General features: G+C 38.2%; 1 protein-coding gene across 1 annotated transcript in view; it reads right to left on the bottom strand.

The window, feature by feature from the left end:
• Nucleotides 1-19457: 19457 nt before the first annotated feature.
• The window catches only part of LOC128664485 (myosin-2 heavy chain-like), a 69429-nt gene continuing 64864 nt past the window's right edge, over nucleotides 19458-24022 (bottom strand). Inside the window, exons 11-12 of the mRNA XM_053719309.1 lie at nucleotides 20283-20343; nucleotides 19458-19969 (exon numbers count right to left, since the gene is read on the bottom strand). Coding sequence (XP_053575284.1) covers nucleotides 19467-19969; nucleotides 20283-20343 — 564 coding nt within the window. The 3' untranslated portion in view covers nucleotides 19458-19466. The remainder of the gene's footprint in view (nucleotides 19970-20282; nucleotides 20344-24022) is intronic.

Here is a 24022-nt window from a genome sequence, read left to right as displayed (position 1 = left end):
GATAGCAACAATAATAATTCCACTAATTAACATGTTTTAGTGTTATCATTACACAACGTTAAGGTTTGATGCATTCAAAGAGAGAGGATTTAAGCATTCTTTATATGTAAAGATGCAAACATGTAATCACTCCTATGGAGCCTACAACCTTCATGAGGTTGTGGGATGTTTGCACCCAATGTTGCAGTTTTTGTTTTGGTTGTTGTTTAGTCAATTTTATTTTATTTAATATGCGGTGCATAGTTGAGCCAATGTTGCATTAATAGTTTAGCTCACTGACATGAGTGTTTTTTCACTGTTTACATTATGTACATATGCACCATTGTCATAAAATTTGAAATGTATCATATGCAAGATATGCTGTCACCAGTGAATTGTCAATTATGTATAATTGATTGAACATGGGGAAGGGAGGGGAGGGGTTATTAGGTTCATTATTGTGTATAAAAAGCCAGCGCTTCCATTAGTAAGATAGATGCCTGATGAAACAGCCAGTCTGGCTGAGAAACGCGTTGCAACTGTTTTATACATTTGTTTTAATCCACTTGGGGTGAAATTGTACACATCCGATGATTTTAACAAACAATTATTTTAATAAATTGTTTACTACATGGAAGCCTGAGCCTTTCTTCCTTTGGATACTATGGATCCTTTATCCTGTTGCAGGATCAGTGTAGCTGGGTCACTGTGATTCCCGAGCTTGTACCAATTAGCACACTGGTGCTGCTCATTTTGTGAGTATCATTTTATTAATTTGACTTGTTATTACCATCACTCCAACAATGTTGCACTAGGAGGCGCCCTCTCTTTTTGTGATTCCTTTCACAGATTTCTGTTCTCTGAGATAGATCCGCTTGGTTGCTATTCCATTGTCTGAGCATGCACAACTGGAGAGCTCTCAAATGTAATTGAGCAAAAGGAATAATGTCCATGGAAGCCACCATCAGACCAATTATCTCCATACATTGAGCCACCGAAGGATGAGCAGTAACCTGAAGAGAGAGGCAAGAGGAAATGATTTTGTTTTCCTGACCTCTGTCAGAAAAATCTTCATCAATAGAGAATCTATTATGCTCCCTAAGAACACTACTCTTGTAGCAGGGGAAAGGGAGCTTTTTTCCAGATTCACATTCCATCCATGGGAACGAAGAAAAAACAACAATATCTCTGTGTGGGATTTTGCTTGTTGAAAAGATGGCGCCTGAACCTATATGTCATCCAGGTAGGGTGTCACAGCAATTCCATGAGAACGGATCACAGCCAAAAGAACCCCCAGAACCTTTGAAAAAATTCTGGGAGCTGTGGCTAGACCAAATGGAAGGGCCACGAACTGGAAGTCTTTGCCTGGAAAGGCAAATCTCAGGAATCTGTGATGGTCCCTGTGAATAGGACCATGAAGATACACATACTTTAGGTCTATGGTTGTCATGAACTGACCCTCTTGTACTAAAGGAAGAATGGAGTGTATAGTCTCCATCTTGATAGGATGGAACTTTGAGAAACTTGTTTAGACACTTAAAGTCTACAATGGGACGGAAATTTCCCTCTTTTTTTGGGAACCACAAATAGGTTGGAGTAGAACCTGAGACCCTGTTCCTGCACTGGAACTGGAACTATCACTCCCAGGGAGGAAAAATGTTGTATACATTTCAAGAACGCCTCTCTCTTTATCTGGTGTGCAGATAATCTTAAGAGAAGGAATCTGCCTCTGGGAGGAAAAGTCTTGAATTCCAATTTGTAACCCTGGGATACTATGTCCACAGTCCAGGGATCTGGGACATCTCGTATCCAGGCTTTTAGAGAGCTAAGAAAGTCTGCCCCCCACATGATCCGATCCTGGATCGGGGGCAAACCCTTCATGCTGATTTGGAATCAGCTGCGGGTTTCTTTGATTGTTTCCCCTTGTTCCAAGACTGATTGCGTTTCCAAGAAGACTTGGATTATTCCTGCTTGGAAGAAGAAGGGGAAGCTTTCCTTCGAAGTTACGAAAGGAACGAAAAATGACTCTGACGTCCTTTAGGCCTATTCTTCTTTTCTTGAGGAAGAAAAGACCCTTTTCCACCCGTAATATCAGAGATAATTTCTGCCAAACTGGGTCCAAACAAGGTTTTGCCCTTGTAAGGAATCGCCAGAAGCTTGACTTTAGAGGAAACGTTCGCAAACCAGGATTTCAACCATAACGCCCTGTTGGCTAGGACAGAGAAGCTAGAAGTTTTAGCTCCTAGTCTAACAACCTTTTTTAAATGGCATCTGCAATAAAGAAATTGGCCAATTTAGGAGCTTTAATCCTATCTTGAATTTCATCTAAGGAAGTCTCTACTTGAAGTAAGTCAAACAAGGCGTCAAACCAAAAAGATGCCGCACTAGTCACAGTGGCAATACACACCGCAGGTTGCCATTGGAAACCTTGATGAACATATATCTTTTTTAAATAAGCCTCCAGCTTCTTGTCCATCGGATCCTTAAAAGAGCAGATATCCTCAATAGGAATAGTGGTTCTCTTAGCCCCTTCAACTTTGGGTACAGTATACCAATGGTCTTTAATGGAGTTCTCGACAGGAAACCTTTTTGCTAAAAATGGGAGACGGGGAAAAAGACACCCCTGGTTTCTCCCATGTGAAATAATATCCCTAGCACAGTCCGGCACAGGAAAAAAGTGGAAGGTTCATCAAAGAAACTATTAAGTTTACTAGATTTCTTAGGAGTGACAACGACAGGGGTATCAGAGTCATCTAAAGTAGCTAAAACCTCCTTTAACAATACACAAAGGTGTTCAAGCTTAAATCTGAAGGATACCACCTCAGTCTCAGAAGAAGGAATTATACTGTCCGAATCTGAGATTTCACCCTCAGAAAGTCCCGATGTATCTTCCTCATCAGACTTATGAGAAAGGGTAACTTGGGAAGCAGAACTGAGGACAAGCACCTTATTTTCTGAATTTCTAGATTTCCTCTTGCGTTTTCCCTGTAATCTGGGAATGGCAGCTAATGCCGCAGATACCTCTGAAGAAACCTGGGCAGCAATTTCTGCTTTTAAATAAACTCCACTAGGAGTTATAGAGGAACCGCTGGGCACTGCATGTAATGCCATTGAGGCTTGGGACGTAGCAGGAAAAAGCTGAGGTATTATTTTAACTGCATCATCCTGAGAGACATTAGGCTAAAAAAATGTACCTTTATTTTGCAAGGTTTTATTGACACATGAAGAACAAAATTGCATAGGAGCTGCAATTTGTGCATCTAAACATAAGCATGAATTCATGAGAGCAGGCTGTTGCTCCATATCAGACATGTTGTAAAACAGTAAATAAACGTGTACAGATAAGATTCAAAGATTTTAATATCTAATTAAAATAAGCAAAGGAAAAAAATACACTTTAAATTTTATCCCAAATTAGGATCCATCCCCAGTTAAAATTATGTGAGAAAAGTTAAGAAAAAACATTTAATAAACATTAAATAAACTTCTAAAATACCCCTCAGGCAACCCCACACCTCAATTATTGAGGTGCCTTACAGCTACCAATTAAGACCGGATCACCCAGAAATGGAGAAAAGCGTTATAAAGTAAAGCCGGTCATGTGACCAGAACTGCCGTTATGTTGTCGGACTTTCAAATTACTGCTGCGACACAGAGAGGCACTACTGCCTGGTACACTGAGTACTAGAAATAACCGTTTTTTCAAACCTGACAGTTTAAAATGTTGCATTGTTTTATTTTAAAGCAAAGGGAAAATGAATAAGCTTCTGAAATAGATAATTCAGCCTTACTTTCAGTTTAAACTAGTATTGTTTTAGCAAGTAAATATGTTTCAGAAAATAAAGCCTAATAAAAACATTTTACCCTTTCTTTTTAAAAGAGTTTAAATGTTAGTCTCACACATGCTACAGTGCCTGATTCATTGAAAAGAAGGAAGAGGGCGACTCCTAGTGCAGATCAATCATTCATATAGGCACCCACTGGTAGCTACCAATAAAATGGATACTCACATGGCCTAAAGCACACTATAGTGCTAGTGAAGCGAGCTAGGACTATTGTAGTGGCCCAGCGCACATAAACTCATAGGTTGTAGTCTTATTCCAGGAACATCAGTAAGAAACAGGAGACTTCAGTAAATAAAAAAAAAATTGCTTTATGATCCAAAAAAGTTCATGTACAGTTAATCACATAAAATACAGTGATAAAAAAATCAGTAAAACACGCTACGCGTTTCTCAGCGCTAACCACGCTGTTTCTTCAGGCAGGTAGTACTGATGTTGACTGAAGTCTCCTATTTATGCTGCCTCTAGCTACTGGTATAGCAGGCTCCACCCTGGTGCAACCTTAATTAGCAGGTGTTGCAATCATTAATTGTTTAGACATATTCTTTTAACAAACATGCCTGATTCATGCCCCAGTGTAACCCATACAACATTGTATGTCTCAATAAAAAAACAGTGTCTTTTAATTTGTTAAGTGCATGGTCTCCCCAACTGGAAGAAAAAGCACTTACCCGGCATGTAGACAGTTACAAGGTATGAGAAGACACAGTTCCTCACAGAGACCTTTGAAAAAGAAAGAACAGAGTAGGCAACTCTGGCTTTCTAAACTAGGGCAGCAATTGTTAGGAAAACGCAGTTAGTACCTCTTTACAAGTTCCTAACTGCTTTAAAGCCACCACTACCCGACTGCAAGGAATGACGTTGAATATGGCTATACCCAAAAACTTGCTTGTAGATTAAATCAAAAATGTTCTTCCGACACCTAAACTTTACCTTCTCCATGCACCGAAAGGCAAAGAGAATGACTGGGGGTTTTGGGTAAGGCAGTGATACTTAACAGTTTAACTGTGGTGCTCTTTGCCTCCTCCTGCTGGCCAGGAGTGATATTCCCAACAGTCATTAAACTGTGGACTCACCATATCTTAGGAAAGAAATCATTGCTGTCTGTGCTCCTGTCAGTGAAAGGTATGTGTGTTGCCGGCAATCAAGGGGATAAAATGACTGCTCAGTTGGAAAAATATACATGGAGGGATCAAATGGTTGAGCTTTTGGGGGACATTGTGTGACCCCCACCTACCACATGTGCCCAGTCACCTATGGGACGTCCGGTATTTTTATGTAGCACAGCTGGCAACCCTACTTATAGCTTACATCTATATTGCTAACATTAATGTACAGAGACAGAGATAACACAAATTAAAGGGACATTCTAACCAAAACATTTTTTTCATGCTTTAGAAAGAGCATGCTATTTTAAACAGTTTTCCAATTTACTTCTGTTATCTAATTTGCTTCATTCTCATGATGTACTAGGTTGAAAAGAATATCTAGATATGCTCAGTAGCTGCTGATTGGTGGCTGCACATAGATGATTCTTGTTATTGGCTCACCCATGTTCATTGCTATTTCTTCAACAAGGGATATCTAAAGAATGAAGCAAATATTATAATAGAAGTACATTGGAATGTTGTTTAAAATTGTATTCTCTATCTGAATCATGAAAGAAATATTTTGGGTTTCATGCCCCTTTAACATACAGAGAGAACACACACACATATGCACAATCACAAATTTATATTTATTCATACATAATTAACTTTTTGGCAAAATCTTTTGTCACATCACAATGCTATATCATACATATTCCTGGTAAAAGTGGAAGTGCAGATTCCAGAGTTAACTTATATATATTAACTTCATATATTTATAATAATGATAACACATAAATGCAGAAAGGCCTCCTATTACCTGTAGTTTATTATGCAAACATACTGCTGATTTATGTCCCACAATAAAAATACTATCCTCACCTAAACCATCTAGTATTCTCACTACTATTGCAAACCTAGATTACAAGTTGTGCCTTTGTGTTTTAACGCTGAAAAAATGGTAATTTCAGCGTTAAAACAGCACCTCGGCCATTACAAGTCTTGTCGGTATAGCTGTACTGCATGCCTTTTAGCCATTTTTTCATGGGACTTCCGTAGCAAAGCCATTACAAGTTTTGTGGTGAGGCTAAAAAGCTTGCGTTGCAGCCTATACCGACACGATCCGTTTCGCAATCTGAGAGCAGTAGTTATGAGTTTTATACTAAAAAACTGTTACATAAAACTCATAACTAAAGTGTCACAAAGTACACTAACACCCATAAACTTCATATTAACCCCTAAACTGCCGCCCTCATTGCAAATACTATTTTAATGTTATTAACCCCTAATCTGCCACTCCCGACATCGCTGCCACTAATAAAATGTATTAACCCCTATTCCGCTGCTCCCTGACATCGTCGCCACTATAAAAAAGTTATTATAAATACTGATTTGAATAGCCAATAGAATTTCAGTAGCTCTCATCCTATTGGCTGATTTGAACAGCCAATAGGATTTCAGTAGCTCTCATCCTATTGGCTGATTTGAATTTCCAAAATAATATCAGCAAATAGGAATGCAAGGGATGCTATTTTGAATCGCGTACCTTGCATTTAAGATTCAGTATACGGCGACGACCGTGTGAAGAGGATGCTCCACGCTGGATGTCTTCAGGATGGACCAGCTCCGCGGCGCCGGGATGAAGATAAAAGATGCCGCCTGGATGAAGATGGAGCCGTCGGGATGAAGATCCTTGAAGTGGGACTTCAGCAAATGTGAGTGGATCTTCAGGGGTTAGTGTTAGGATTTTTTTTAACTTTTTTGGGTGTTTTTTTTTTTTAGTTTAGGGTTTGGGCTTTTCGTAAAAGAGCTAAATGCCCTTTTCAGGGCAATGCAAAAGAGCTAAATGACCTTTTTAAGGGCAATGCCCATACAAATGCCCTTTTCAGGGCAATCGGTTGATCAGTTTTTTTTAGATAGTTTTTTTTTATTTTGTGGGTTTGGCGGGTGGGGGTTTGTAATGTTAGTGGGTCTCTGTAATTTTTTTTCAGGTAAAAGAGTTTAACTTAGGGCAATGCTCTACAAAAGGCCCTTTTAAGGGCTATTGGTAGATTATTCTAGATTATGTTTTTTATTTTGGGGTGTTTTTTTTTTTTAAATGGGTATTAGAATAGGAATAATTTTTATTATTTTTGATAATTCGTTTTTTTATTTTGTGTAATGTTTTTCTTTCGTTTTGGGGTGGGTTTTTATTTTTAGATTAGGGGTTGGGCATTTAATAAAAGAGCTGAATGCCCTTTTAAGGGCAGGAAAAAAAAAGCTGAATGCCCATACAAATGCCCTTTTCAGGGCAATGGGTAGATTAGGTTTTACTTTATTTTTATTTTGTGGGTTTGGGGGGGTGGAGATTTGTATACTGTTAGGGGGTGTTTGTTTTGTTTTGTAGCAAAAGAGCTGTTAACTTTAGGGCAATGCCCTACAAAAGGCCCTTTTAAGGGCCCTTGGTAGTTTATTATAGATTAGGCTTTTTTATTTTGGGGTGTTTTTTTTTCTTTCTTTTTTTTAAAGGGTATTAGAATAGGAATAATTTTTATTGTTTAGGATAATTTTAGGCCAGATTACCAGTTTTGCGTTATGAGTGGCTCGGTAATAACTTGCAAGTTATTTCCACCGCTCACCTTTAATAGCGCTGCTATTACAGGTTTGCAAAAACCCGGCGTTAGCAGGCAATATGGCAGCGTTGAGCTCCATACCGCACACAAATACCAGCACTGCTTTGAGCTGGTTTTACGTGCTCGTGCACGATTTCCCTATAGACATCAATGGGGAGAGCCGGCTAAAAATAAGCCTAACACCTGCAATAAAGGAGCGTAAAGCTCCGTAACGAAGCCCCGTTGATTCCTATGGGGAAAGAAAAGTTATGTTTACACCTAACACCCTAACATAAACCCTGAGTCTAAACACCCCTAATCTGCCGCCGCCACCTACATTACACTTATTAACCCCTAATCTGCCGCCCCCAATGTCGCCACCACTTACATACATTTATTAACCCCTAATCTGCTGCCCCCAATGCCGTCACTACATACATTACACTTATTAACCCCTAATCTGCCGCCCCCAATGTCGTCGCAACCTACATAATTATATTAACCCCTAATCTGCTGCCCTCAATGTCGCCACTGCCACTATACTAAAGTTATTAACCCCTAAACCTCTGGCCTCCCACATCACTAACACTAAATACATATATTAACCCCTAAACCTAACCCTAAATCTAACCCTAACACCCCTAACTTTAATACAATTAAAATAAATCTAAATAAAACCTACTATTAATAACTAAATAATTCCTATTTAAAACTAAATACTTACCTATAAAATAAACCCTAAGATAGCTACAATAAAACTAATAGTTACATTGTATCTATCTTAGGTTTTATTTTTATTTCACAGCTAAGTTTGTATTTATTTTAACTAGGTAGACTAGTTAGTAAATATTTATTAACTATTTACTAACTACCTAGTTAAAATAAATACAAATTTACCTGTAAAATAAAACCTAACCTGAGTTACACTAACACCTAACATTACACTACAATTAAATAAATTACATTAATTAAATACAATTAACTAAATTACAAAAAACAATAAACACTAAATTACACAAAATAAAAAATAAATTATCAAATATTTAAACTAATTATACCTAATCTAATAGCTCTATCAATATAAAAAAGCACCCCCCCTAATAAAAAAAAACCTAGCCTAAACTAAACTGCCAATAGCCTCAGCTTACCTGTAAAAATAAAATACAAACAACCCACCACCCACACAACCAAACCCCCCAAATAAAATCTTATCTAAAAAACCTAAGCTCCCCATTGCCCTGAAAAGGGCATTTGGATGGGCATTGCCCTTAAAAGGGCATTTAGCTCTTTTTATTTGCCCAAACCCCTAATCTAAAAATAAAACCCACCCAATAAACCCTTAAAAAAACCTAACACTAACCCCCGAGGATCCACTTACAGTTTTTGAAGACCGGACATCCATCCTCATCAAGCCGGGAGAAGTCTTCATCCAAGTGGGCAGAAGTCCTCAACGAAGCCGGGAGAAGTCTTCATCCAAGCAGCAAGAAGTCATCCTCCAGACGGGCAGAAGTCTTCATCCAGACGGCATCTTCTATCTTCATCATTCCGATGCGGAGCGGCTCCATCTTCAAGACATCCGGCGCGCAGCATCCTCTTCATACGGTCCCAGCCATACACTGAAGGTTCCTTTAAATGACGTCATCGAAGATGGCGTCCCTTGAATTCTGATTGACTGGTAGAATTCTATCAGCCAATCGGAATTAAAGGTGAAAAAACCCTATTGGCTGATGCAATCAGCCAATAGGATTGAGCTTCAATCCTATTGGCTGGTCTAATCAGCCAGTAGGATTGAGCTTGCATTCCAATCAGCCAATAGAATGCAAGCTCAATCCTATTGGCTGATTGCATCAGCCAATAGGATTTTTTTCACCTTTAATTCCGATTGGCTGATAGAATCAGCCAATCAGAATTCAATGGATGCCATCTTCGATGACGTCATTTAAAGGAACCTTCAGTGTACGGCTGGGACCGTATAAAGAGGATGCTCCGCGCCGGATGTCTTGAAGATGGAGCCACTCCACGTCGGGAGGATGAAGATAGAAGATGCCGTCTGGATGAAGACTTCTGCCCGCCTGGAGGACGACTTCTTGCCGCTTGGATGAAGACTTCTCCCAACTTTGTTGAGGACTTCTGCCCGCTTAGATGAAGACTTCTCCCGGCTTGATAAGGATGGATGTCCAGTCTTCAAAAACTGTAAGTGGATCTTCGGGGGTTAGTGTTAGGTTTTTTTAAGGGTTTATTTAAGGGCTATTGGCAGTTTAGTTTAGGCTAGGTTTTTTTTTTTTATTTTGGTGGGCTTTTTTATTTTGATAGGGCTATTAGATTAGGTGTAATTAGTTTAAATATTTGATAATTTCTTTTTTATTTTGTGTAATTTTGTGTTTTTTTTATTTAGATAAATGTATTTAATTAATGTAATTTATTAAATTGTAGTGTAATGTTAGGTGTTAGTGTAAGACAGGTTAGGTTTTATTTTACAGGTACATTTGTATTTATTTTAGCTAGGTAGTTAGTAAAATAACTATTTACTAACTAGTCTACATAGTTAAAATAAATACAAACTTAGCTGTGAAATAAAAATAAAACCTAAGATAGCTACAATGTAAGTATTAGTTATATTGTAGCTAGCTTAGGGTTTATTTTATAGGTAACTATTTAGTTTTAAATTGGAATTATTTAGTTAATGATAGTAATTTTTATTTAGATTTATTTTAATTATATTAAAGTTAGGGATGTTAGGGTTAGACTTAGGGTTAGGTTTAGGGGTTAATAACTTTAGTATAGTGGCGGCGGTGACATTGGGGGTGGTAGATTAGGGGTTAATAATATTTAACTAGTGTTTGCGATGCGGGAGTGCGGCGGTTTAGGGGTTAATATGTTTATTATAGTGGCGGCGATGTACGGAGTGGCAGATTAGGGGTTAATATTTTTATTATAGTGTTTGTGATGCGGGAGGGCCTCGGTTTAGGGGTTAATATGTAGTTTATGGGTGTTAGTGTACTTTGTAACACTTTAGTTATGAGTTTTATGCTACAGCTTTGTAGCGCAAAACCCATAACTACTGACTTTAGATGGCGGTACGAATCTTGTCAGTATAGGGTGTACCGCTCACTTTTTGGCCTCCCAGGCAAAACTCGTAATACCGGCGCTATGGAAGTCCCATTGAAAAATGACTTTTTGAAAGGTGCGGTAGTTACGTTACGGCCAAAAAAGTGTGCGGTACAGCTATTCTGACAAGACTTGTAATAGCAGTGGTAGGTTAAAAAGCAGCTTTATGAGGCTTTTTCAGTCATAACGCAAAACTCGTAATCTAGCTGTTTGTTTGTTATTTTTTGTAATGGTAGGTTTTTTTTATTTTTTGTAATTTTAGTGTTTTTTATTTTTTGTAATGTTAGGGTTTAGTGTAAGGCAGCTTTGGTTTTATTTCACAGGTAAGTTTGTATTTATTTTAACTAGGTAGTTATTAAATAGTTAATAACTATTTAATAACTAGTCTACCTAGTTAAAATAAATACAAACTTACCTGTGAAATAAAAATAAAACCTAAGATAGCTACAATGTAACTATTAGTTACATTGTAGCTATCTTAGGTTTTATTTTTATTTCACAGGTAAGTTTGTATTTATTTTAACTAGATAGTTATTAAATAGTTAATAACTATTTAATAACTAGTCTACCTAGTTAAAATAAATACAAACTTACATGTGAAATAAAAATAAAACCTAAGCTAGGTACAATGTAACTATTAGTTATATTGTAGCTATCTTAGGTTTTATTTCACAGGTAAGTATGTATTTAGTTTTAAATAGGTATTATTTAGTTAATAATTGTAACTTTAATTTAGCTCTATTTTAATTATGTTAAAGTTAGGGGTGTTAGGGTTAGGTTTAGGAGTTAATATAGTTTAATTTAGGTTGTTGCGATGTGGGGAGCTGGCGGTTTAGGGGTTAATAGGTTTATTTAGTGGTAGTGATGTGGGAGACCAGAGGTTTAGGGGTTAATAACTTTATTTAGCGGCGGCGGCGATGTTGGGGAGCGGCAGAATAGGGGTTAATAGATTTATTATAGTGTGGGCGATGTTGGGGTGCAGGGGAATAAGGGTTAATAACCTTAGTATAATGGCGGCGATATCGGAAGCGGCAGATTAGGGGTTAATAGATTTATTTAGGTGGTGGCGATATCGGGAGCGGCAGATTAGGGGTGTTTAGATGTGAGGTTTATGTTAGGGTGTTAGGTTTAAACGTATCTTTTTTTTTTTTTTTTTTACCAATAGGCATCAATGGGGCTGCGTTATGGAGCTTTTCATTCCGCGATTGCAGGTGTTAGGTTTTTTTCTGACCCGCTCTCTCCATTGATGTCTATGGGGAAAGCGTGCATGAGCACGTCAAAACAGCGCTTGTATTTTGTGCGGTATGGAGCTCAACGCAACCATATTGCATGCACAAGCTGGCTGTTTCAAAACTTGGAATGGCTGAGCTATAGAGGGTTAAATAATGCAACTTTTGCTGCGTTCATTAAAATCCTTATAGTGCGCATAACTCGTAAACTACCTGAATGATTTTACTTGTCATAAACAACAATAAGAATTCATTTTAAGAGAATTCATGGTTGCAGTATTTGGATTTAAAAGCATGCAAATGTTTTGTACATTTATTCAGAAGCTTGCTGGAACAATGTGTATTCTAGAGACATTTCATCCATAAAACTTCTTGACCTCTGTTTTCTAGCCCTACACAATAATATAGGCATTAATATTTTATGTTGAATGGCAATATGCTTTTTCATTAATTTATGAACATAAATATGTGTATGTATTTCAGTTGCTTTTAGCCATTGTGGCCTTGATCCGATATGCAGCGTCGCCCGCAAAAGCTGGCGACGCCAAATTTTGCGCTGGTTTGGTATCACATATACGGCGTAACATAGAAGTTACGCTCATATATTTCTGCCTTCGGCCGTAGTTTTTTGGCCCATAGACAGGTATACCAAACCAGCGCAGTTTGGTATCCAATATACAGCGTAAGGACTTCTTTCTACTCCATTTTCACCTCGCCACAAATTGCAGGCGTAGTAAGCCTTACGCTGTCTATTGGAGCCCCGTAACTCCCTAAACTACCTTCAAAATAAAACCTAACACCTAACGCATGCGCAATGTCTATCTACCTGTCAACCGTGATCCCCCGCCGCAATCCCTAATAAAGTATTTAAACCCTAAACCGCCGCTCCCGGACCCCGCCGCCACCTACATTAAATGTATAACCCCCTAATGTGAGCCCCTACACCGCCGCCATCTACATTATCTACCCCCTAATGTGAGCCCCTACACCGCCGCCATCTACATTACCTACCCCCTAATGTGAGCCCCTTACACCGCCGCCATCTACATTACCTACCCCCTGTAATAACTGTATAACTGGAAAATATATGTAATAACTGTATAACTGGAAAATCACATGTTGCTATATTAAGGAAAGCTTTTCCAAGAGATAATATCAAGCAACTCGACCCCAAGGCCTGTACAGAAGGATCAAAAGACTACCATCCAATGTAGATAAGACAGGTGAGACCTGCTCTCCTTCCTGAGGACAGAAAATCAAATGTCATAAAGCTTCAAAGGACACAGGACAATGGCATCATAAATCTTCAAAGGGACTCAGATAAGGTCAGTCCTGAGATGGGTCACAAAGGTCAGATGGCATTAGGAAAACTAATTTCTTGGACCACAGAGACATCTACAGGCAGTTAACTCAACAGATGAATTGAAGATGAATGGATTTGATTGGCTGGGACTGTTTTCATGGTGTGGCTGTTTGGCTATAAATATGTTTTGAGAAGCAGCTTGAAAGAGAGGAAAAAGGAAGGACAAATACACCTAGGTAACAGAGAGACTTCATCTTCATTTGCATGCACACATTATAGTGTAGATAGATTATTAGAATAAAGCCTTGTATGTTAGACGCTTCTCTCACCACTCATGTTTAGATCTGTAATTTAATAAATTCATCATTATATAAGACTGGTGTAAGTATCATTCTTTAAATAAGGTAAATGGTATATAAAGGAAAAGCCTGACGCAGATTTAAGTCACTGACCCAATATTAGGAAAGGGGCTTTTTCACACACCCTAATGTGAGCCCCTTACACCGCCGCCATCTACATTAACTACCCCCTAATGTGAGCCCCTTACACCGCCGCCATCTACATTACCTACCCCCTAATGTGAGCCCCTTACACCGCCGCCATCTATATTATCTACCCCATAATGTGAGCCCCTTACACCGCCGCCACCTACATTAACTACCCCCTAATGTGAGCTCCTACCCCGCCACCAGCTATATTAAAATTATTAACCCCTAATCTAATCCCACTATACCGCCGCCACCTATATTAAATTATTAACCCCTAATCTAATCCCCCTATACTAAATTATTTAACCCCTAAAATACTAAACTATCCCTACCACTAAACCTAAGTCTAACCCTACAAATAGCCCTGAAAAGGGCTTTTTGCGTGGCATTACCCCAAAGTAAACAGCTCTATTGCCAGCCCTTAAAAGGGCTTTTTGTGGGCCATTGCCCTAAAGTAATCAGCTCTTTTACCAGCCCTTAAAAGGGCTTTTTGCGGGGCTTTGTCACAAAGTAATCAGCTCTTTTGCATCTAATCTAAATCCCCCAACACCGCCGCCACCTATAATAAATGTATTACCCCTAATCTAATCCCCCTACACCGCCGCCACCTATATTAAATACATTACCCCCTAATCTAATCCCCCTATACCACCGCCACCTATATTAACCCTAATTATATTAGGGTTAATATAGTTAATATAGTTATTATATTATATATTAACTATATTAACCCTAATTATATTAGGGTTAATATAGTTAATATCGTTATTATATTATATATATATATATATTAAGTATAATAACCCTATCTAACTCTAACACCCCTAACTAAATTCTTATTAAAATAAATCTAATTAATATTTTTAATTAAAATATTCCTATTTAAATCTAAATACTTACCTATAAAATAAACCCTAAGATAGCTACAATATAATTAATAATTACATTGTAGCTATTTTAGGGTTTATATTTATTTTACAGGTAACTTGGTATTTATTTTAACTAGGTACAATAGCTATTAAATAGTTAATAACTATTTAATAGCTACCTTGTTAAAATAATTACCGATTTACCTGTAAAATAAATCCTAACCTAAGTTACAAATACACCTACACTATCAATAAAATAAACTACAAATATCTAAACTAAAATACAAAAAAATACACTAAACTAAATTACAAAAACAAACAAACATTAAATTACAAAAAATAAAAAAAGATTACAAGAATTTTAAGATAATTACACCTATTCTAAGCCCCCTAATAAAATAATAAAGCCCCCAAAATAAAAAAATGCCCTACCCTATTCTAAATTAAAAATTAACCAGCTCTTTTACCAGCCCTTAAAAGGGCTTTTTGCGGGGCATGCCCCAAAGTAAACAGCTCTTTTGCCTGTAAAAAAAAAACACAATACCACCCCCCAACATGAAAACCCACCACCCACATACCCCTACTCTAAACCCACCCAAACCCCCCTTAAAAAACCTAACACTAAGCCCCAGAAGATCTCCCTACCTGGAGTCGTCTTCACCCAGCCGGGCCGAACTCTTCATCCAATCCAGGCGATGTCTTCATCCAAGCGGCAAAGAAGAAGTCTTCCATCTGGCGATGTCTTCATCCAAGCGGCAAAGAAGAAGTCTTCCATTCCGGCGATGTCTTCATCCAAGCGGCAAAGAAGAGGTCCTCCATCAGGTCAAAGTTTTCCTCCAAGCGGCATCTTCAATCTTCTTTCTTCAGCCCTCCGACACGGAACATCCAGCTGGCCCGACGACTGAACAACGAATGAAGTTTCCTTTAAATGACGTCATCCAAGATGGCGTCGATCGAATTCCAATTGGCTGATAGGATTCTATCAGCCAATCGGAATTAAGGTAAGAAAATCTGATTGGCTGATTCAATCAGCCAATCAGATTCAAGTTCAATCCGATTGGCTGATCGGAACAGCCAATAGAATGCTAGCTCAATCTTCTTTGCCGCTTGGATGAAGACATCGCCCGGACTGGAAGAAGAGTTCGGCCCGGCTGGGTGAAGACGACTCAAGGTAGGGAGATCTTCTGGGGCTTAGTGTTATGTTTTTTGTAAGGGGGGTTTGGGTGGGTTTAGAGTAGGGGTATGTGGGTGGTGGGTTTTAATGTTGGGGGGTGGTATTGTGTTTTTTTTATAGGCAAAAGAGCTGTTTAATTATATTGTAGCTATCTTAGGGTTTATTTTATAGGTAAGTATTTAGATTTAAATAGGAATATTTTAATTAATAATATTAATTAGATTTATTTTAATAAGCATTTAGTTAGGGGTGTTAGAGTTATATAGGGTTATTATACTTAATATATATATATATATATAATATAATAACGATATTAACTATATTAACCCTAATATAATTAGGGTTAATATAGTTAATATATATAATATAATAACTATATTAACTATATTAACCCTAATATAATTAGGGTTAATATAGTTAATATAGTTGGCGGCGGTGTAGGGGGGTCAGATTAGGGGTTAATCTATTTAATATATGTGGCGGCGGTGTAGGGGGATTAGATTAGGGGTTAATTAATTTAATATAGCTGGCGACGGTGTAGGGGGATTTAGATTATAGGCAAAAGAGATGATTACATTGTGACAATGCCCCGCCAAAAGCTCTTTTAAGGGCTGGTAAAAGAGCTGATTATTTTGGGGCAAAGCCCCGCAAAAAGCCATTTTAAGGGCTGGCAATAGAGCTGTTTACTTTACTAGTTAATGTAGGTGGCGGCGGGGTCCGGGAGCGGAGGTTTAGAGGTTAATAACTTTATTAGGTGCGGCGGGGTCCGGGTGCGGCGGTTTAGGGGTTAATACATTTTTTATTATTAGGAGAGTGAGGGGGGATAGCGGATAGAGGGGTATACGTGTCGGGTTATGTTTGAGAGGCGTGTTAGACAGTACGGGAGATTTAATACTTTAGTCAGGTTTTGTAGGCGCCGGCAGTTTCTAAAGTGCCGTAAGTCACTGGCGACTCCAGAAATTTGTACTTACGCAGATTTCTGGACATCGCTGGTTTGTCAGACTTACGGCACTTTAGCATCTGACGGCGCCGTTTATGGGATAGCTCGAGTTGCGAGCTGAAACTACGGGCGGCGGGGGTTCCCTCGCTTGCGCCGCAAACTACGATCTATATCGGATCGCGCCCCGTATGCCTTAATGCCTGATATGGATTTAATAATTATTTTTAGTTCTGATGTCTTTAATATAAATGTGACTTTATTTATTCTGTCTGTGTTAATAAACAGATAAATGTGCTAACAATAATAAGTTCCATTAATATAATCACGTCTATGGTGCATAGAAAATGACACAAGCTGCATATTAGCACAATCATGTTTCTATATTTCTCTGTGTATAAAAATGTCACATGATCTCATTGCTGAGCTGGTTCCCATAAAACAGACGCACTGCACTACTTAACATGTAGCAGAGCAAGTTAATAATTACTAAGCTGGACAAATGTGCAAACAAAAAAGTGTTAATTTAAATTTAATTATAAAATATGATCTGTCTCCCAGTCCTGGCCTCGTTCCTAGCATGTCCTGTTTTATTAAGGAAGCTGGAAACAGTGATATAGATTCCATAGGAGTCCCACCTCGGGACTGCCAAAACCTTGTCCCATATTGCCCAGATAGTACTCTTTACCACCCTAAGTTTGGACACTGTAAAAATATATTTTATTTTTATGTTTTTTTTTTAAATTTTAAGATTTCTAAAAATAAAGAGCTGCTGCAATTGTGCCAAACTAAGTGAGAATGGGATTCTGCAAGTAAACCTCTTCTGTACTGTTAATCTTGTTTTTAGATAAGAAACACACCAATTAAAATAACATGTTTTTTAGTTAGTTAAAATATATAATGTATTATTTATATGCATTATATCAGGGGTCAAGTCCAGCGGGAACACATGGGAACGGAGTTCCTGCACTATTTTTGCAGGGGGAACTTAGTTCCCCCTGGACAGAGATCGCACCATTACACTCAATGCAGCTGTCTGATAGCAGGAGTGAGCTGCATTGAGTGTAATGGCGCGATCGGGCCGGGCTGTGACTAGACAGCTGCCCAGATGCGCTTGGGGGAAAACCAGACCCGCTCAGTAGAGCAAGAGCGGCGGTCTGAAAAACCGTCTTTTTTTAATCAAATTTCAGAGGCAATATTATGTTGCATACATTTTGGCTACGATAATGTTATATAATTCTGCACTATGGGCAGAATTATATAACATTATTTTCTAGGTTTACTGCCCCTTTAAACACTGCTGCTGGTGGTGGGAGGAGTTGGAGCACAGTCTGGTTATAGGGATAGTGAGATCCTCTAGTAATAGGCAGTAACACCCTGCCCTTGAAAGGAAAGAGAAGGGAAGAAGGAGGGTGTGAGGAACTGAAGCTAAGCTGGCTATGCACCATGTGTGTTAGAAGCAAGGTATTGACACCCTGTATCTTGACATTAAACAGGTGTTTATATGTGTCTAGTTTAATTATTTTAAAAATATTTTTAAAAAAGTTCAGTGTTTTACCAAAGAAAAAATGTGCTCATTAAGCAAGGAAGAGTCATGTCCTTCCAGCTTTCTCTCTGAATTCCTTTTAGTTTAGTTGAGGTTAGGGAAATACATGTGTGCGTACAAAGGAAAATAGTCTTTGTAATTAAAGGTGTTTGTGAAACATCTTGAAGTAGGATAAGCCCAATTACTTTATTTTATACACGAATAGTATGTGCAGTCTGTTTATCTATGTTGGTGTCTGTATGTCTATCATTATTTATGGTCAGCCGGTCAGATTATCTGCAAAATGCTGACCTGTGCAAGATAATGTATTTGCTGCAGATTCAACTTTACCAGTTTCATCCCAAAGTGAAAGATGACCTTTTGCTTTCAATGTTACGGTGCCCTCGTGCCTCCTGCTTCCTCTGCCAGTGTTACTTGCTTTAAATTTATTTGAAATACGTGTTAATTGTTAAAGAAAATGATACTCATATGCCTTGTTACCATAATTTTACTTTAAATCACATTATCATTGATTTTTTTTACTGCAGAGTGTTTACATTACAGAGATTTACACATCCTGAGGCCCAGGGAGTAACATCTCCTAAAATTTTACTAAGGCTCTTAGCTTTTTGGATTATTCAACATCATCTATATACAAATGCCCCTTCATGTGTTCTAAAAAGTCTTTGTCTGGCATCTCAGTATTCAGTATCATTTAAATCCTAAATTACAAATAAAAATTTCACCTTTGCCATGTACAAATGTAACCATGGGTGTCCATCCTCAGGCCCAAAGGTATGTAAACATCTTTTGAATATATGCCCACTGCACACTATTGACATTAGCAATCATTAGCAAGATTTTTGATTTTTCTAAGGTATCATTACCTATACTTCTCTTTAGAAAGAAACATCAACAATCATTTATACAGCAAGGGAAACACCACTTTTTTAAAACCATTTCACCTGGCGTGGACATTGTGAGACTGAAGAGATGGAAATGACCATTTCTCATTGGACGCAGAAATCCTTTCATCTTCGAGCCATTAGTCTCTAACCATTGTTCATAGTATCAGTTTACTACAGATAGCAACGGTCTTTTAAAGGAGTTAAATACTGTCAATTATTAATATCCACATAAATGTAAGTAATTAAATATCAATATATTTCACCAGATTTTTATGCCAATGGTCCCATTACAAAACCAATGATTTTTGGCAACACCTTTGAAAGTAAAATGTAATAAATATCTCTTATGTTCAGTTAAGTATTTTTAAACACTTTGACAGTTGTGGATTAAATATTTAATCCTGGTGTTAGCTGTATGTATTTTCTTAGCTCTCTCCAAACCGAAAGACTTGTCCTGACTTATGAGGACGGTATGGCCTAGGGGAAAGCAAAGCAGAAGCTCTTGGAGTGAGAGATCCGTGAGTATCACTGCTAGCTTCGCTATCAACTTGACTCCTGGGACTTAAGGGAGATTCCTCTGGGGATCTTCTCCATTTCTTCCCTTGCGATACAGGAAGACCGAGTCGCATTAGTGATGTAGGTGTATTCCTTGTGCTGATTGGTGTTGGTGTCCTAGAATTCAGAGAAGAGGTTGTGCAGGATCCTTCTGAGGTACTTTGTAATGAGGTTTGATAATCAGTTGTTGGTGCTGAAGAGTCTTGGCTTTCTAATGTGTCCAGTCTTTCTCTGATACCACTAGGTGAACCTCTTGATACTGTCTCATTATCAACAGATAGTCGAGGTACTACAGGATCTGACACATCTCTTTTTCGGTCTGGCTGTGAAACGCTCCTAATCTGCTGAACCTGCTGCTGGAAACGGAGTTTAGCTAAAGAAAGCAAAGAAACATAATTCCGGACAGTAGAATAATTGATATAATAATTAATATTTCAGAGAAAAAAACATTTATATTTCAGTGTAATACTGTCAACTAGTGAGTGTAGAAACTTAGATATTATACTATAGACAAAATGTTACCCCTACAGGCCTAAAATAATAGAAGAGTCCCAATGAACAGTGGAAAATTCAAAATGGTTAAAATATTTAAAGTACCAGATCTGTAAGAGTATTTTAAAATTGTGCAATGAGAATGAATTATGTTGCTTTGGAAAACATAGGTTATAAAATGAGATGCAAATTACCTTTCATTAAAGACTCGTTTTTTTCCTGTAACACTTTGATTTCAGAGGTCATTTTTGAGATCTGAAACAAAATATAGGACATATAAATATCCTGGTAAATGACTTGTAGAAATAATCTAAAAATCCCCATGTCAAATCGTTTAATTTCATGAGAGCTTCAGATTTGTAATAAAAAACACAACTACACATACAGTACATTGCACTTGCTTCTGATCATATGGTCTTAAGACAGCAGCTACTTAAAGGGACAGTCTACTTAATTTTTTTACTGTTTAAAAAGATAGATAATGCCTTTACTGGACATTCCCCAGCTTTGCACAACCAGCATTGTTATATGAATATACTTTATAACCACTAAATCTCTGCCTGTTTCTAAGCCCCTGCAGGCCGCCTGTTATTTCAGTCCGTTTTATTAGCTTTTCACAGCCAGACAGTACTAGTTCATGTGTGCCATATAGATAACTTTATGCTCACTTCTGTGGTGGAGTTATTCAGGAACCTGCACTAATTGACTAAAATGAAAGTTTGCAAAAACCACTGAGATAAGGGGGCAGTCTTCAGAGGCTTAGAAACAAGGTAATCACAGAGGTAAAAAGTGTATTAATATAACCGTGTTGGTTATGTAAAACTGGGGAATGGGTAATAAAGGGATTAGCTATCTTTTCAAACAATATTTATTTTTTTAAAGTAGAAAAAGGGTTAAACACATAGTTAAAGTCATCTCCAGAGCTGAACTTGGCTACACATATACTGCCCCAGGACCATTTTTACATTTCTGCTGTGTTTGTGTTTAGCTGTAATTTCCCTCTTACTCATTTACTGTACCCACACATATTATATACCGTTTTTCTCGCCATTAAATGGACTTTCTAAAGATTATTCATTCATTCATTATTTTCATAATATCATATAATTTACTATAAAAAAATTATAAAATATGATGAAAAAATTGAAAAAAACCCCACTTTTTTTAAATTTGACCCGCAAAATCTGTTACACATCTACAACCACCAAAAAACACCCATGCTAAATAGTTTCTAAATTTTGTCCTGAGTTTAGAAATACCCAATGTTTACATGTTCTTTGCTTTTTTTGCAAGTTATAGGGCAATAAGTACAAGTAGCACTTTGCTATTTCCAAACCATTTTTTTCCAAATTAGCCATAGTTACATTGTAACACTGATATCTGTCAGGAATCCCTGAATAACCCTTCACATGTGTGTGTGTGTGTGTGTGTATATATATATATATATATATATATATATATATATATATACAGTGGGGCAAAAAAGTATTTAGTCAGCCACAAATTGTGCAAGTTCTCCCACTTAAGAAGATGAGAGAGGCCTGTAATTTTCATCATAGGTATACCTTAACTATGAGAGACAAAATGTGGAAACAAATCCAGACAATCACATTGTCTGATTTGGAAAGAATTTATTTGCAAATTATGGTGGAAAATAAGTATTTGGTCAATATCAAACGTTCATCTCAATACTTTGTTATATATCTTTTGTTGGCAATGACAGAGGTCAAACATTTTCTGTAAGTCTTCACAAGGTTGTCACACACTGTTGCTGGTATGTTGGCCCATTCCTGCATGCAAATCTCCTCTAGAGCAGTGATGTTTTAGGGCTGTGGCTGGGCAACACGGACTTTCAACTCCCTCCAAAGGTTTTCTATGGGCTTGAGGTCTGGAGACTGGCTAGGCCACTCCAGGACCTTGAAATGCTTCTTACGAAGCCACTTCTTCGCTGCCCGGGCAGTGTGTTTGGGATCATTGTCATGCTGAAAGACCCAGCCACGTTTCATCTTCAATGCCCTTGCTGATGGAAGGAGGTTTGCACTCAAAATCTCACAATACATGGCCCCATTCATTCTTTCATGTACACGGATCAGTCGTCCTGTTCCCTTTGCAGAGAAACAGCCCCAAAGCATGATGTTGCCACCCCCATGCTTCACAGTAGGTATGGTGTTCTCTCTCCTCCAAACACAACAAGTTGTGTTTCTACCAAACAGTTCTACTTTGGTTTCATCTGACCATATGACATTCTCCCAATCCGCTTCTGGATCATCCAAATGCTCTCTAGCATACTTCAGACGGGCCCGGACATGTACTGGCTTAAGCAGGGGGACACGTCTGGCACTGCAGGATCTGAGTCCCTGGCGGCGTAGTGTGTTACTGATGGTAGCCTTTGTTACGTTGGTCCCAGTTCTCTGCAGGTCATTCACAAGGTCCCCCTGTGTGGTTCTGGGATGTTTGCTCACCATTCTTGTGATCATTTTGACCCCACGGGGTGAGATCTTGCGTGGAGTCCCAGATCGAGGGAGATTATCAGTGGTCTTGTATGTCTTCCATTTTCTAATTATTGCTCCCACAGTTGATTTCTTCACACCAAGCTGCTTGCCTATTGCAGATTCAGTCTTCCCAGCCTGGTGCAGGTCTACAATTTTGTTTCTGGTGTCCTTCGACAGCTCTTTGGTCTTCACCATAGTGGAGTTTGGAGTGTGACTGTTTGAGGTTGTAGACAGGTGTCTTTTATACTGATAACAAGTTCAAACAAGTGCCATTAATACAGGTAATGAGTGGAGGACAGAGGAGCCTCTTAAAGAAGAAGATACAGGACTGTAAGAGCCAAAAATCTTGCTTGTTTGTAGGTGACCAAATACTTATTTTCCACCATAATTTGCAAATAAATTCTTTCCAAATCAGACAATGTGATTGTCTGGATTTGTTTCCACATTTTGTCTCTCATAGTTGAGGTATACCTATGATGAAAATTACAGGCCTCTCTCATCTTCTTAAGTGGGAGAACTTGCACAATTGGTGGCTGACTAAATACTTTTTCTTTCATGTAATTAGCAAGAGTCCATGAGCTAGTGACGTATGGGATATACATTCCTACCAGGAGGGGCAAAGTTTCCCAAACCTCAAAATGCCTATAAATACACCCCTCACCACACCCACAAATCAGTTTTACAAACTTTGCCTCCTATGGAGGTGGTGAAGTAAGTTTGTGCTAGATTCTACGTTGATATGCGCTCCGCAGCAGGTTGGAGCCCGGGTTTTCCTCTCAGCGTGCAGTGAATGTCAGAGGGATGTGAGGAGAGTATTGCCTGTTTGAATTCAATGATCGCCTTCTACGGGGTCTATTTCATGGGTTCTCTGTTATCGGTCGTAGAGATTCATCTCTTACCTCCCTTTTCAGATCGACGATATACTCTTATATATACCATTACCTCTGCTGATTCTCGTTTCAGTACTGGTTTGGCTTTCTACAACATGTAGATGAGTGTCCTGGGGTAAGTAAGTCTTATTTTCTGTGACACTCTAAAGCTATGGTTGGGCACTTTTTTATAAAGTTCTAAATATATGTATTCAAACATTTATTTGCCTTGACTCAGGATGTTCAACATTTCCTTATTTCAGACAGTCAGTTTCATATTTGGGATAATGCATTTGTATATATCATTTTTATCTTACCTTAAAATTTGACTTTTTCCCTGTGGGCTGTTAGGCTCGCGGGGGCTGAAAATGCTTCATTTTATTGCGTCATTCTTGGCGCGGACTTTCTTGGCGCGAAATTTTTTTTTTTCTATTTCCGGCGTCATACGTGTAGCCGGAAGTTGCGTCATTTTTGACGTTTTTCGCGCCAAAAATTTCGGTGTTCCGGATGTGGCGTCATATTTGGCGCTAATAGCATTTAGGCGCCAAATATTGTGGGCGTCAAATTTGTCTC

Source organism: Bombina bombina, chromosome 6 (genome assembly GCF_027579735.1).
Source record: "Bombina bombina isolate aBomBom1 chromosome 6, aBomBom1.pri, whole genome shotgun sequence".
NCBI classification, from domain to species: Eukaryota; Metazoa; Chordata; class Amphibia; order Anura; family Bombinatoridae; genus Bombina; species Bombina bombina.
This window is presented reverse-complemented; position numbering and strand designations above follow the sequence as displayed.